We start from the raw sequence: 16,604 nt of genomic DNA, 5'->3' as shown, positions 1-16,604 counted from the left end.
TGTCAGCACAGCTCCTAGTGCTCATTGAGTACTCACTGAGTATCAGTGACAAGACCAAACAAGTTTTCTGTACTGGCTAATACCAAGGGCTCTAAAGAGGGGAAATCTCAGTTCGAGTCTGGCCTCCACCTCTTGCAAACTGGGAAACCTTTAACAGGACACTTGACCAAAGCAGAGTGCCTTGATTTCTAAGTCAGCAAACGGGAGAGGGGCAGAAATACCTCACAGGGTTGAGGTGAGCCTTCAGAGATGCATGTCCCTTGAGCACGCCTGGCAGCACCATGCTTTCCAGGCTCCGCTATATAATTCTGGCCCTTTCCTTCCAAGACTCCTAAAAGTTTAATGAAAGGGGCTCTACTCCCAAACTCTGTGGTATAATTAGCTGGGAGGGTTCGCTCAACCTTGGGGCTGGAAGGACTGTTAACTTCCCACATCTTCGCTTTCCATTCTCTGCCCCAAACCTCTCTGAAAACCCTGAAGTTGGCAGAAAGCAGCAGCAAATGTTTTTCCCTACTAGAAAAAAAAAGAAAACAATCTCCAAGGGTTTCTCAGAGTTTATAACTGTTTGAATTTATTAATTCGACCTTTTCCAGGTACTAGTGACAGTAACAATAATTCAACCTGGAGTAAAAAAAAGAACAAACTGAAAAATCTCAGGACGGTAGCTCACTTCAGGCATAGCTGGATCCAGGTGCTCAGTGACCTGTAGCTTGGTCTTTTTCACCTCCACTTCCCTTTCTGATGACTTCTCATGTAGCACTCTCCAGCATCCTACGCGGCACCCAGCTCATATCTGACCAGGAAAAAAGGAGCTGTTTGCCAATAATTCCAGCCAGTCTCAGGACTGACTTTCATTGCAATTATTTAAGTCCCTACTTGAGCCAATCACAGCAAAATTGGCCAATCCTGGCTATACTGAGCACCTCTAGGAAGGGCATGGGGTCCAGGGTGAGTGGGAGGAGAGAGAGATATATTCCCCAGAAAAATAACGATGCAGTCATCTACAAGAAGCATCAACTGAAGACCGGCACAAATAAAAGGTGCCCACTGCACCATTATCCAAGCATGCAGCAGGTCAACCATGGAACAACATGCCTGCTTCTGCAGAAGGGAGTGGCAGTTACTTCAGGCACTGGGAAATACCCCCTCACCTCTGCTCCCACCATCCACCCAGTCCTGGCATTTACCAAATGTTAAGTCAAAGGCATCTCAATTATCCACCCATCTTGTGTGTGCCCATGCTCCCCAGAAACTGGACGGATTATATTACATCCCTGCTCAAGAATTTTCCATGGCTCCCTCCAGCTACTTTTGTGGTCCTCCCACCTTTAAGGATGGAAGCCAGCACTGATAGATCCCTTATCCCATGCCAGGCACTTTAAATGACCTTCCCCCTTTCAATCCTCACAAACACCATATGAGGCTGGTATTCCTACTGCACCCACTTTATAGATAAGGACATAAAAGCTCAGCAATTTCAAAGCCAAAGTCAGGAAGCGCAGAGAGCTCAGATTGGCACAATATTGTTTTTACCACCAATATTGCCATTCCAGTTCCATTTGCTTGTGTTTCAAAGTCCTGGGCCCACCTCCAGGTAGGAGGCCAATGGGAAGAGCTCCACCAGGGAAGGAACCCCTTTGTACCCCCCCTTCAGCTTCCATAGTTGAGAGGGCAGGCAGACATTTAGTTTTACCACTTCCCCCTTCCCCCCTTAACTTCATGGGATAAGAAAAAAGAATTGCCTCAAAAGAAAACTGGAGTGAGGTCAGGAAGAAGTGGATGCTGGGTGGCTCCAAATAAGCAGTGACATCTTATTGATGAGTATGTTAGTTTCCTATGGCCTCCATAACAAATTACCACAAACTGGGTGGCTTAACATAAATTTGTTCTTATATAATTTTATAGTTCAGATGTCTGAAGTCATTTCCACTAGTGAAAGTCATGGTGTAAAGGACTGGTCCCTTCAGGAGAGACTCTGTAGGGGAGAATCCATTTCCTTGTCTTTTTTCAGCTTCTCATGGCCACCTGTACCCCTTGGCTTGTGGTCCCTTCCTCCCTCTTCAAAGCAGCTCACTCCATTCTCTTCTAACTCTAACTCCTTCTGTGTGTGTCCCTCTCAGAAAACACTGATGACATACCCGCCCCAGAAACATTCTGGGACCCACCCAGAAAAGACAGGATAATTTTCCTATATCAGGATCCTTAACTCAAATCATATCTGCAAAGTCTCTTTTGCCACGTAAAGGAACGTATTCATATTCTGGGGATGAGGATGAGGTCATCTTTGGGAGCCATTAGTCTGTCTACTATGGTCGGAATAATCAGAGGGAGCAAACATAAAGTGCTCTGGAAACAGAGAACGGCTGGCTGGCTCTGCCCCAAGAAGGGAAAAATGCCCTAAGAAACCACAGCCTTCACATTAAATATTCAAATGAGCTAAAAACCCATCTAACTTGGCAACCTCCACCCCACTCTTTTAAATATGCAAACCACTTAAATCCCAATCTAGCCCCTCCAACCCCCCACTACACACATCAGGCCAGCCAAGCCTCAGAATGTTTGCACAATATTCTAATGGAAATTGCCAACCACCACCCAACTACCCACGGCAACAGCTGTGTGCCCAAGGCCCTGGTTGGCTCATCAGTGGCATCAGAACCAAGGCATTCAACTCATGGCAAGACCAGTTAGCTACAATGTGGCCCACTATCAACCAGCCAAAGATAAAAAAAGCAAAATCAGTGGGTCAGAAAGAGACAAGAGGAACCAAGCATTATAACTGCCTGGGCTCCAGATGGATGCCAGGCCCCAACATCTATAACCTTGAAACAAATCCCCTTTCTCATGAAGTAATCTGAATGAGCTTCTGTTCCTTGCCACCAAGGTGTCCCAACTTACACATATCGTGGGGCTGTACCCTCTTATAATAATTGAACACACCGCATTCAGGATTTAAATATCGGTCCCTTGTGAGTTTTGTCAATGTGAGTCAGCAATCCTGAGTCTGACTGTGTATGAACCTGAAAAGATGAGAAATACTAAGAGAAAGACCTGGGTTGGGTGCTTCCTCTGCCACTTACTGTGTGACACTGACCAAGTCAACTTACTACTTCCTCCTGGGCTCTTCACCTACAACAGCAGGGCAGCCAGAGGACTTATACCACAGTATTACTGTGAGAACTGGACAAGACCAGCCAAAGGAAGGGCTTTATACAGGGTCTCCTTGGTCACTGTTGGCTCAACAAGAAATGCCCACATGCCTCATTTGCATTTCCAAAATCAACAGCTTTGAAACCTGAGAGTCATCCATAACTCCTTTGACAGGACAGAAGTGACCTAAACTGACATGAGGCACCTGTTGTCTTCTCTCTTTTAACTCTTTTATTGTATTTGCTGTAAGAGTATTTACAGTGCTTAGTTATAGTACTCTACTGGCTGTTACAAATAAGAAAGTCAATGTGCCATGGAGCCTTCTTAAACCCAGGAAAATTTTGGGGCACCTGGGTGGCTCAGTGGGTTAAGCTTCTGGCCTTCAGCTCAGGTCATAATCCCAGGGTCCTGGGATCGAGCCCCACATCAGGCTCTCTGCTCAGCAGGGAGCCTGCTTCCCCCTTGCTCTCTCTGTGCTGCTCTGCCTACTTGTGATCTCTCTCTCTCTGTGTCAAAGAAATAAATAAAATCTTAAAAAAAAAAAACAGGAAAATTTCGGATTTGACAACTTTTTTGGTCCAACGATTTCAGCGACGATGGACCTATATCTTTATGCAGGTGAGGATGAGAATTTAAAACTGGTCTGTGATATACGGTACCAAGGTACCTCTCATCTCATTAGGACTTTGGTGACCAGCCAGACTCTACAAACTCCACCCCAACCTGCAGCTTTCTAAAGGGTCTTTCAAATGCAGTTTGCCCAGGCTGAGACTAGGGCTACCCACCTGGTTCCAGCCAACGTAGAGTGCCAGACAAAAAGCACGGAACTGCAAATACACAAAAAAGGCATGCCACCAAAGAGCCCATCATCAAGCAAAAAGCACAAAGCCCAGGTTCTACTATGTTTCGGATTGTGTATTGATGATCATGAAAAAGCAACCTTCCCCACAATTACAATACACTATTAAAAAAACAAAACAAAACAAAAAAACAGATTTAAAGAAAATGGCAGCAGGGTTCAAGAAGGCAGATTCCTTTCATGTCCAAACAGTGTTCACGACACAGCAGCACACACAGCCAGACGCTTTGTGGTATCAGCATCCTCTGCTTCCCCTTCAAGAAGCCGCTTTCGACTCGTGGACGGCTGGAAGTAAAAAGGAAGAAATATTCAAAGAAAACCACTGGCTCTAAGATTATCAAAGTGTTCCACTGTGCTGCCAGTAAACCTGGAGCATTTCACGTGAAGCTTCTAGTGCCAAGAATTAGGAGTCATTCCCCCTTGACATGTGAATCCCCACCAAACGTGGCCAGACTCAGACATATTTATTCAAGGACATTTCTCTCCTTTGTGGCTTCAGACCACTTAATGTATACCGAAAGGACGCAGCATGAACACCTTCCCTCCTCTCTAGCATCTCCTCCGAAATTATGAAGTTCAAAGGGACTACAATACCTCTTGCTGGGAGCCCCAGATCTTGCTCTTTTGTGGAAAGATCATCTTTTTTGTGTCTTTGTTTCCCCATTTATAAAATTTCAAGGGGACAGTGGGAAGGGGAGTATAATTCATCAAAAGAAGGCAGAATACGAATGAGCAGATATTAACTAATCCTAACAAAGAACCTTGGAGGAATAAAATTATAATCAATAATCAACCACTTGCCCAGATTTTAAATTTCCAACAAGTTTCAATTTGAACTTCTAATAGAGTCTTCCAATTTGCCTTGCAGGAGACCTCTTGAGTGACAATCTCCAGCTGTGTTTCTTTAACGCATTCAACTCACTCGTCCTTATTAAGTCTTCTAAGGGCACTAGGGCAGATGGAGCGGAAACAAAGTATCTACTACATTATTCCAAAAATATATTAAGCAACTGCTACTAAAGAGATCTTCTGAGCTCATCAGTCTTGCTCATGAGCTCTTTCTTTAAAACTGAGCCTACATTTAACAACCATCATCTGGAAATACCTGGGCTGGGGCTTGGGGTAGAGACACCGACTTATTTTCTTCAAAAAGCAAATTCTGAAATTTTTTCTTCATGTCCTCATCCTGTGAAGAAATGAAAAAAAAAGAAAAAGAAAAAAAAAAACCTCAGTAGACTGTGTCTGAAGGAAAGAAAGCTCCTAAAAAGACAGGGCTAGGTTGGCCCGGGAAAGAGGAAAGTTGTTAAGGACACCCAGTCTGTCCACCAAAAGGCACACTCTTGCTGAGGCTCAGAAGGTAATGGGCCATGCACTCCACAGCTCTGCCTTCCCAGAGGAATCTAATCAGAGTCCAGACTCGGTGGACACCGGCTGAATCACATCCACATGCCTCAGGGCTCTCATTGGGTCAGGGAGAACCACAGACGTTAGCAGTCGAAAGACTTTCAGAACCAGCATCCCAGATCCTGAGAAAGGGCAATCAGGAAGTCAGAGGTTGGGACTGACTCAGTCCTGACCCTTTATAGGGTCTGAGAGCAGACCCTATAAAATTCCCCAAACCTTTCCAGGAGGTGCCTGGAATAAGACCATTTACTGGGGCCTCCCTAACAAAGCAACAACCCAGCATCCCAGAAAATTCTCCCAGCAAATACTACACAAGTCACAATTTTAAAGCCCACAATATTCCAGAGCTAAAGAGAAAGGAGGACAGATGAACAGACCACAGCATTACAGGTGTTTTGTGTTGCTAGAGGAAGAAGGGGGAGGGGAAGGTGCATGTGCACACACAGAACTCCTGCCCAGATGTCTATGAGGGTAATTCCCACCTCCGTGAGTGTTACTTCTACAGGGTTTAAGGATCTGTGTCTGGGAATCCTGAAAAGTAACCTGGTGCAACTCTCCCCATCTTCAGAAAGGTGAAACATCCATGACTAGGATGGGGCCAGCTAGAAGCCCAGCTCAGCCACTCAAAAGTAGCACGGCACAAGACAGACCCACAGCAGCCTGATTCCAAGGCCCCATGAACCTTCCCATCCAACCCTCTCCCATTCCTCCCGCTAAGCCAAGAGCACCTCGGTAGGTAGGCGCAGAGGACATAGGAGTGAAGGCCTCCAACATTCAGCACTTGGATACGTACAGAAAAATTACAGTGCTCAAGAATGAACTCGCCTGTTCTGTATCTAGTGGCTGAATCACCTGCTTCCAACACACTGTTTACTGAGGCACTCTGGGTAGCGCCCCCACTGCCCATTCTGAGAGCACCACCTTCATCTGGATTCTGCTTCACAATCTCCAGTAGGATCTTACTTCCTACTCCATGCCACTCTCAAAATTCCTTCCCCTCTTTCCCCCTATTCCCGCTCACAGCCCCCACCAGGAATGCCCTCCTTGCCATCCTGCCCATCCCCCTCACCCACCGCTGTCATTCACTCAGTGAACAAATACTTCCTGAGCAGACTTAGGTGCCAGGCACTGTAAAACGCACAGGGGCCTCCATCTAGAGGGACTGAAAATGAGGTCCACCCATGGTGACTAAACTATGTCCACCCCACCTCTGCCCGCTACATTCAAATGTTGAAATGGTAACCCCCAGTGACCATCTGGAGACAGGGCCTTTGAAGGGGCAATTAAGTTAAAATGAGGCTATTAGGGTGGGGTTCCAATCTAGTATGGTTGGTGTTCCTCACAAGAAGAGAAAGAGACGCCAGGGATGTGAGCACAGAGAAAAGGCCATGTGAGGACAGGGAGAAGACAGCCATCTGCAAGGCAAGGAGAGATGCCACAGGAGAAACCAAATGTGTGCCAACACCTTGAAAACAGGACTTCTAGCCTCCAGAACTGTAAGGAAATAAACTTCTGTTGTTTAAGCCACCCCGTCTGCAGTATTTTGTTATAGCAGCTCTAGCAAACTAAATACACCCATGTCATCCCCAAGCCACTCAGCCTTTAGAACCTCTTCATACTGTGTGAACCCATGAGTACCTGAAACCCAATGGACCATGGCCCTGTCTCTCTCTGAGGGTCCCCCCTCATGCTCTATACCTACCCCTACTGCCACATGTATTCCACTGTGCTGTGATGACTATGGTCGGGGTTGGCCCCCACCCAGACTGTCAGCTCCCCAAGGCAAGAACTTATCTTTCTCTTCTTTGCATCCCCAGTACCTACGTGTTGACACATGAGCTCATTAACTGTCGTTGAAAGAATGAACACAAAGAACAAACCCACACAGCAACACACTGGACGGCAGCACTGTTGTATGGCCAGAACTGCCCACCAGCCTATTTAGGCCTACATTTAACACAAATCATCAGGGCAGCTGGGTGGCTCAGTCAGTATAGTGTCTGACTCTTGATTTCAGCTCAGGTCATGATCTCAGGATCGTGAGATCAAGCTCGGCATCAGACTCCATAAGTCTGCTTGTCCCCCTCTCTGGCTGATCCTCCCCCTACTCGTGTGCGCTTGCTCTCTCTCTCTCAAATAAAAAAAATCTTAAAAAAAAATAATTGGGGGGGGCACCTGGGTGGCTCAGTGGGTTAAGCCTCTGCCTTCAGCTCAGGTCATGGTCTCAGGGTCCTGGGATTGAGCCCCACATCAGGCTCTCTGTTCAGCAGGGAGCCTGCTTCTTTCTCTCTCTCTCTCTCTCTCTCTCTCTCTCTCTCTCTCTCTTCTCTCTACCTCTGCCTACTTGTGCTTTCTGTCAAATAAATAAATAAAATCTTAAAAAAAAACAACAACTGGGGCACCTGGGTGGCTCGGGCGTTAAGCGTCTGCCTTCAGCTCGGGTCACGATCCCAGGGTCCTGGGATCAAGTCCCGCATTGGGCTCCCTGCTCGGTGGGGAGCCTGCTTCTCCCAGTCCTACTCACCCTGTTTGTGTTCTCTCTCTCTCTCTCTCAAATAAATAAAATCTTTAAAAATAATAATAATAATAAATTAACAATTAGTAGCAATAATATGGAAAAGGCACTCATTATATACCACAGGTAACAATGTGCATCTGCAAACACCTTCCTTGGAGATGTCTACAATCTATTCAAAAATTTATATTGTAAAATGCCTCAAAGGCAAGCCGGAAGGAGTTCTCCATTTCAGAAACTGAGTATGAAGTGCCAAAGAGTGGATGTTATGGGGTGTCATGGGATCACATAAAGGATGTTCCCCAAACCAAACACAGTTAAGAGCAAGACAGACTGGAATTCACATTCTAAACACTCAGTCCAGGGCCAGACCCACAAAGCCATTTGGCTTCTTCAAAAGCACTGAAATTTCCCAAAATAAAACCTAAGCTATCACTAGCAGATAAGTAATGTCGGCCAGTGTCTGCATTCCTGTCCTCACTCTGTGTTCCCTCCACCTTCTGCAGCAAAAACAAAATGTGGACAACAGTTTTCCAGTGAGACCCCTGGGGAGCACTGAACTTCACCTTTTCCTCAGTTGTTAGTAACAGTTTTCTTTTGAGACAAACAGAACAAGAAAAATAGGTTAGGCACGTTCGTAAGCTGTGGGCAGCTACAAACTCAGTTCCCTGGCCTAACTGGCAAGCTACATCCTACCCCCCCAGCCCCCCAAAACAAGACCAGCACAACTCCTGCACCTCCACATCTGGCCCCAAAAGTTTCCCTATTAGGGCACATCAAAAGAGCCAAGAGGCATGTTTTTCTTTTTCATCAAAATTAAATCCCCACACGCAAAGGCACCCTTGTTTCCAAATTCCTTTTCTCGAGGGTCCTGCTGTTTCAAATCTGTGTGGTCTACGAAGTGCTAAATCATCCAACAGATTTCTTCTGGGGGAAGACCACTGTTTCCAGGGCAATAGCCCAAACAAATGCATCTACTTTTTTTTTTCTTCCAAGGATTTGTTGTTCTCAACCTGAGCTGGCCTGAGCAAAACAGTTACGTATGGAGAGCTGGAAGAATGAAAGAATAGGGGCGGTCTTCCCAGAGCCCCGCAAGCACAGTCCTGAGACTGGATGGCCCGGAAGAGTTTCTGGACCAATAATCCCCAGAGTACTTGAGCCCCGAGCTCCAGCTAGCTGGTTAAGTTCCCCATCCCCACAGGAAACAGACCAAATGGAAATCAACAAAAAGGGGTAAGGCTGTACTGAGTGGAAGTGCATTTCACAGAAGGCCTGACATCCGTCAGAAAACCTGTCCCGTGCTATAGCTAGTTCTAAAACCAAAGATCAGTCCACCAAAACCACAAAGGACTTCTAAGTCTGACAGCTAGAATGAGGGCACAGTATAATCCAGTAAGAGCCACAACAAGGACACAGAGATAATACAGACTGGAAAGGTGCAGTAACAGCCTGCGCTCATGGCCTGTTTACTCACTAGGAATAAGTGGGACCCTGTATGCCCACTTAGGCTTAAGAAAGAGCACCCCTTCCCCTCAGAGAAGCTGCCCTCCTCCTCTTCTTCCTGCTCTCCAACTTAAGGACAAGGACAGCTGGGAGGAAGCCCATCCCACCTGTGTGAGGGAAGAGGCTGGCACAGGTGGGAGTGGCAGTGGAGGTTCTGAGCTAGAACCACTTCTCAAGGTACCACCGCCAAACTGCAGACTTGGGGAACCCAAGTGGGACTAGGAAAGGCCAGTGAGCTGTCCTGGCCTTCCAGAAGCCACAAGTTAAGTTGAAAAGGTTGTACCCAAAGACACACCTATGCTCATGACCCATATACACACAGAAACATACCCTAGATACGGAAGGTGCATTAAACAGTCTCAACAAAGCGAACATTTCCAACTTCTTCCTTTATCCTTCAGGTCCCCACATAGTTCATGCTAGCAAATGTTGTCCCATACAAACCTGAAGCCACGGGTGTCTTAAAGCTTCTTCTGTCGTAAAACGCACCTTTGGATCCACTACCAACAACTTCTTGACAAGGTCCAGAGCTAAAGCAATAAGATAATCAAATATCAAATCTTAGTGGAAAGGGAAGATACATTAAATCAGCAAAATTAAAGTGTGCCAGAATCACAGGCCAACATCCAAAGAGAGGGAGGGGCTGATGTCACTGCAAGTCAGCAGGTGTGGTGTCCAAGGCCCCCCACCCCCATGCCCCAGTCCTTCTCACTCTATATTCAGAACACCAGGAATGAATATAATGCCCCCCATCTCTCCTTGTTCACACATCACCACCTCCTCAACTCTCCCTGTTCCCCCCACTCATTGCTGGACTCAAGTTCAAACTAATTAAATCTGAACTTCTACCTAGTTCTAGGGTGCTTAGGATGTTCAGCCAACTCTCCCAACTTGACAGAGTTTCTCAGCCAGCAACAGGCTCCTTGGAACTGTAGGCTTGGCAGAAACAAAGCTTGACAGGAAGCAAGCAGAGGCTGGCTTTTGTATTGCAACAATATTATTCCTTCAACATTCTAAGATTTAACAGAATCGTCTATGTTACATAGCCTGACATTTAGTTTTCCTTTTCTACTTTTCCTTTTGAGAAGTACAAAGTTACACTTTTAAATTCTAAAACACAAAGAAATTACTTTAGCTCTTACTTGCTCACTCCAAGGAGACTTTCTAACTGAAAAGTTAGTTATTATTTTGTACACTTACTAGGTGCCAGCCACTTGCTTAGGTTATACCTACTCTCACTAAAACCCTTTAAGGGAGGGGTCTACTGTACCTGCTTTACATATAAAGGAAAGGGTAACTCAGAGACATTAAGTAACTTGCCTAAGGTCACACAGCTAGGGGGTAGCAGACCCAAACAAAATATGAGCCTCAGTAAGCCTTGTCTGGAGGCTCTGTTCTCAACTTCCTCTGCCCCACAAAAGGTGTAAAACAATTACCAGAAATTAAGAATTAACAGGAGGAACCTAAAAGAATATGAATAGAAATTTCCACCACAGCACACACACATCTTGGCAAACCACAAATTCTTAACCCTTTCATATCCATACCCTTTTCTGAGACCTCTGCCCAGGCTTCAGGAATGAAATTGAATTTTCCACTGGTGATCTGATCCTTCAAAGACACTTGAGTCTTATGCTCAGAGAAAGGTGGATACCCACTAAGGCTTAATATTGGCAGAGAGAGAAAGGAAAAGAAATCAAATTATATCCTCAGTGGCATTTAGACATACAGATTAGATTTTTCTTTAAATAAATGGTAAAAAAAAAAAAAAAAAAGTCACCCAATTTAAACGTAAGCTCTCTATCTGGACACGTTTCTGACTTTACCTAGTTACCTCCAACCAGACTCTGAAGCAATGAAACTTTTCTTACCAAATAAAAAGAATCACTCCTAAACTCCAGCAATCCACAGCCCGGTTATATCCAGCAGTCCCAAAGGAATTAAGAACCTCAGGAGCCAGGTAAGTAGGAGTACCACATAATGTTCTCATGAGAGAGGTCTCCCCCAAGATCTTAGACTGCCCAAAATCAGTAATCTAAAATTAAGGACAAAAGGGAATCATTTTTAATGGTGTCATGAAATAAAAAGACTAACATAGTCTTGCCAATCCTAAAAGGCAACGCAGGCGAGATCAGTTCCCATCCTATATGGCTCGTGCCTGTTAAACTGGAATCTTTAACACTGCAAGTTAAATTTCATTTTGCTTGGGCTACCTGGGTGGCTCAATGGCTCAACAGGTTAAAGCCTCTGCCTTCGGCTCAGGTCATGATCTCAGGGTCCTCGGACTGAGCCCCGCATCTGCTCAGCAGGGAGCCTGCTTCCCCCCTCCCCTCTCTCTGTCTGCCTCTCTGCCTGCTTGTGATCTCTGTCAAATAAGTAAATAAAATTTTAAAAAAAATTTATTTTGCTTAAATTAAACATCCCAAGCCAAGGAAGCTCAAGGTTTCTTCTCCAATTTACCTGTGGTTCTCTGTACCTTAAAGAAAGGTTTATAATCCTTATCTAACCCAGACTCTAGGGACCTAATTAGTTATCCATGGTTTTTCTTAGATCCTAGTTTCTCAAACAATCTCAACACTCAAATACTTGAGGAGCTTGGAAGAAAAATTCTGAGATGCAGGCTGGGTATCATGATTTTTTTTTTTTTAATCAACAGAAGATTCTATAGTGAAGCCAGGCTTGGTAAGCACACTGCCTTAGAAAAGCAGCGGTAGATAGGGGATGGGATTCTCTCATCCATCTAGATCCCTCCCCCCCCCCCTTTTTTTTTTAAAGATTTTATTTATTTATTTGACAAAGAGAGATCACAGGTAGGTAGAGAGGCTGGCAGAGAGAGAGAGAGGGAAGCAGACTCCCTGCTGAGCAGAGAGCCCAATGTGGGACTCGATCCCAGGACTCTGAGATCATGACCTGAGCCGAAGGCAGCGGCTTAACCCACTGAGCCACCCAGGCGCCCCCCCCTCCTTCCCCTTTAAACAAAAATTGCTTGTATAAAGTAGAGGACAATAAATGCTCATTAAAACCTGGATTTGGGGGCGCTTGGCTCAGTGGGTTAAGGCCTCTGCCTTTAGCTGGGGTCATGATCCCAGAGTCCTGGGGTTGAGCCCCAAGTCAGGCTCTCTCCCCAGCGGGTGGCCTGGTTCTTCCTCTCTCTCTGCCTACTTGTGATCTCTGTCTGTCAAATAAATAAATAAAATCTTTAATAAAAAATAAAATAGGGTGCCTGGGTGGCTCAGTGGATTAAAGCCTCTGCCTTCGGCTCGGGTCATGATCTCAGGGTCCTGGGATCGAGCCCCGCATTGGGCTCTCTGCTCAGCGGGGAGCCTGCTTCTTCTTTTCTCTCTGCCTGCCTCTCTGCCTACTTGTAATCTCTGCCGGTCAAATAAATAAATAAATAAAATCTTTTTAAAAAGGCGGGGGCGGGGGGGCACCTGGGTGGCTCAGTTGGTTGAGCGACTGCCTTTGGCTCAGGTCATGATCCCAGACTTCCAGGATCAAGTCCCGCATCGGGCTCCCAGCTCCTTGGGGAGTCTGCTTCTCCCTCTGACCCCCTGACATTCTCCTCTCTCATGCTCTCTCTCACCCATTCTCTCTCAAATAAATAAATAAAATATTTTAAAAAATAAAATAAAATAAAATCTGGATTGGAGCAATACTATCTGATCACTAAAAAACCGCTAATACTGGAAAGGTCAAATTCTCTACCTTTTCATGCTCCCACTTTTTACTTGACGAATTTTGTAAGTTTGGGGACAGAAACCTACTAGAGTGGCCACAAACAGAACATAAATTTCTTACCTTTATAAGACAGTCCTCTTTTTGAGATGAGAGCAGAACATTCTCTGGCTTTAAGTCCCGATGTATAATACCATTTTCGTGAAGGTACTACACAGAAAGGGAGGCATGACCCTTGGATTTATGGAGTAGGTAAGTGAGTAAAGACAGACACAGATACAGACACACACACACACACCCCTTACAGCTGGGTGAAACCATAAGCCAGGCTATTCAAAACCATATTCCCCCAGGGCCGCCTGGGTGGCTCAGTGGGTTAGGCCTCTGCCTTTATTTGGCTCAGGTCATGATCTCAGGGTCCTAGGATCCAGCTCCGCATTGGGCTCTCTGCTCAGCAGGGAGCCTGCTTTCCCCTCTCTCTTTGCCTGCCTCTCTGCCTACTTGTGATCTCTGTTTGTCAAATAAATAAATAAAATCTTTCCAAAAAGTTTTAAAAAATTATAATAATGTATTTGGTTATTCTTTTCCTGAGGATAGTTTTTAAAGGCCTCTGTAAAGCACCTAACTATAAATTATCTGTTTAAATACCCAGAGTTCACGTATTCCTCAACACAAAAATTGAGTTCATCTTCAAAATCTCTATGTCTGAAACAGAACGTTGATATTGTCTCTGTGGTCACCATTTTTATACACCAAGTCATTTCTTTAGGGAAAAAATTCCCCCACCCACGGATCTGCACTCAACACATCTTAATGTTCTTGGTATGACAGAAGGGAGAGAATCAATTATTAAGACAGTAAAGTACTGGTTAGGGGCTAACGGACTTCAATTCATCTGAATGCACCGCCCCACCCCCCACCCCACCCCGGCCACACACACACCCGGGCCTGGAACAAAAACTCCTCCAAAACACCCTCAACAGGAGAAAGACATGTCAAAGCCCCCAGGGAGGGCAAACCCAGGTGAACCAGCCGCAGGAAAATCTCCCTCAACCCCCACTCCATAGGAGAACTGCTTCCAAACACTCGGGTTTCCTTCGTGGAGTAGGTCTTCAAGGGAAGAAGTCTTGCCGGGCAATCGCCACAGCTGAATTTGGTTTGAAAACGTGATGTTCAGAAGCAGGCAGGGTACCATCAGCTACTCCTTCACCCAACATCCCCACAGACTAGAGCAGGCGGAGCATATGCCCACCCACCTGCTGCTAGGGCTCACAGGCACCTAAGGGGGCCACCTGGAACTGGAGTGGGGGGGGGGTATCCATCTGTCACAACCACCCCACCTTCCCACCCTTACTCTCCCACCTGCCTGCCACCCCCCAAGCTCCCAGCAGGTTAAGAGGTTTTCTACAAGGTTCAGGCCCAAGGAGAGATCAGTGCCCTCCAGATATTGCTCCAAGTTAAAGAGAAGACATGTGGGGCCCTGTTTATTTCTCTAACTCCCCTTGTTACTGTCACTTAAGCTTCCCAGCAAGACTTTTCCCATCTGAGTCAAAGGCATGGGATGGGGCGCCTGGGTGGCTCAGTTGTTAAGCATTTGCCTTCGGCTTGGGTCATGATCCCAGGATCCTGGGATGAAGCCCCGCATAGAACCCCTGCTCAGCAGGAAGCCTGCTTCTCCCTCTCCCAACCCCACTGCTTGTGTTCCCTCTCTCGCTGTGCCTCTGTCAAATAAATAAGTGAAATATTTAAAAAAAAGGAGGGGGGTGTTTTTGCCAAGAACAGAACAACACAAGCACAGGCAGACTCTGTACCCTGGGTTTTACGCACCATCCCTTGCTTTCTGCCTGACTTCGGGAGTAATTCAACCACGAGCAGGGTGTCAAAAGATCCAAGGGCTTCGCTTACCTGGACAGCCAGGAGCATCTGGTAAAAATAGAGTTTGCACGTGGCTTCTTTCAGGCGCTTACTTCCCACCACCCTGTCGAAGAGCTCTCCTCCTTCCATCCTGGAAGACACGGGCAAAGCGGGGGGTTCCCTCCTGGAGGCGGACTCCCTTGGGTTAACATAGTAACACCAACAAGATTCTTTCAGACAAGCAAAGAGCTGCCTTTGTTACTCACTCTTAAGGACTCCTGTTTGGAAGAAAAGCAGTGAGCTCGTTAAGTCTCCTCTCTACCGTAAAGAGGTCCCCGCTAGAAAGGAAGGAATGAGGAAAGATGGAAGGAGTGGGCAGAGGGCACTGGACACACTTGGGAGGTTTTACGAATCTGACTCACTGGGCCCCAGGTGGAGCCCATGAGCTTGCATTTTTATCACAGGCCCCAGGGGATTCTGTGGCTGGAGCAATCAGGCCAGCGCAGGCTGAACCCCAGTTCCCTCACTTCCCCGCTGTGGGACTTTGGGCAAGTTATATCACCTCTCTGAGCTTGTTTCTGCCTCTTAAAAAAACAGGGATAACCACCCCCCACCCAACCTTTAACTTGATGGCTGTTGTAAAAATTAAGAGATAATTAATATAGGTAAGGCAGCTGGCACAATGTGGCTGCTTGGTGGGCTTATTCCATCCCTCTGAACTTCAGTTTCCTTCTCCGTAAAGAAGGGCTAAACATAGGAACCCTGCAGTAACTTGTGAGTCACCTGGATGACCATCACGAAGGGTAAAGGAGTTAATTCACGTGAAATGCTCAGAGCAGGAACTGGCTCAGACTAAGTGCTTCATTAGTCTCGGTGACTGTTATATTAAATATATCAAACTGGTTTTGTTTCTTAAAGACTTATTTACTTGACAAAGAGAAACAGCGAGAGCACGAACACAAGCAGGGGGAGTGGGAGAGGGAAAACAGGCTTCGCACCAAGCAGGAAACCCAATGCAGGGCTGGACCCCAGGACCCTGGGATCATGACCTGAGCTGAAGGCAGAATTTAACCATCTGAGCCATCCGGGCACCCCATTATTGAACTGTTTTAAGTAGGTCCGGTCAGACAGCAACAGATATTCCATTAAGCATCCAAAGGGTCACCCAGTCTTCTCCTAGTGCTATGACTGAGGCTATTTATTCTAAAATCTTAGTGGTCAACCTGCTTAGCCACTATGTGCCACTCAGGAGAAAAGCCTCGCCCATCTGCCACAAGAGCCGCTCCCAGAAACACCATGTATTTAGGCAGGAATGAGCCTTAAGACAAGCCTCTTGCAAGGACAGGACCAAAAATTGTTTTGCTCACAGCACAGAAGACAGGACTTTGTGGTTACTGAAAAAGACCACCAAGTAAACCAGCAACAAAAAAATCAGGTGTCACCATGCCGCCCAGGACTTCAATCCCAAGCAGGATCTACCCGGGCAGGTGTTTCAGGGTAATTAATATGCACGTGTGTCTGAGCAACTATGTGTGCCAGAGGCTCTGCTGGGCACTTTCCATCCCTCATGGGATTCCATCTTTATGACTCTGTGCATAGGGTATCATCATACCCACCTTCTCGACACAAGGTAAAGACTCAGAG

The 16,604-nt window shown here is 46.2% G+C and overlaps 1 protein-coding gene across 9 annotated transcripts in view; it reads right to left on the bottom strand.

Moving 5' to 3' along the window:
* Nucleotides 1-4,039: 4,039 nt before the first annotated feature.
* The window catches only part of CHEK2 (checkpoint kinase 2), a 51,952-nt gene continuing 39,387 nt past the window's right edge, over nt 4,040-16,604 (bottom strand). For all 9 annotated transcript variants that reach the window (XM_032311640.1, XM_032311644.1, XM_032311643.1 and 6 more), the window contains 7 exons: nt 15,012-15,111; nt 13,230-13,316; nt 11,303-11,466; nt 10,979-11,094; nt 9,876-9,961; nt 5,115-5,195; nt 4,040-4,294 (listed from right to left, as the gene is read on the bottom strand). In XM_032311640.1, coding sequence (XP_032167531.1) covers nt 4,205-4,294; nt 5,115-5,195; nt 9,876-9,961; nt 10,979-11,094; nt 11,303-11,466; nt 13,230-13,316; nt 15,012-15,111 — 724 coding nt within the window. In that variant the 3' untranslated portion in view covers nt 4,040-4,204. The remainder of the gene's footprint in view (nt 4,295-5,114; nt 5,196-9,875; nt 9,962-10,978; nt 11,095-11,302; nt 11,467-13,229; nt 13,317-15,011; nt 15,112-16,604) is intronic.

This window comes from Mustela erminea, chromosome 13 (assembly GCF_009829155.1).
Source record: "Mustela erminea isolate mMusErm1 chromosome 13, mMusErm1.Pri, whole genome shotgun sequence".
Taxonomy (NCBI): domain Eukaryota; kingdom Metazoa; phylum Chordata; class Mammalia; order Carnivora; family Mustelidae; genus Mustela; species Mustela erminea.
Note: the sequence above shows the minus strand (reverse complement) of the source record. Positions and strands in the feature narration are given on the sequence as shown.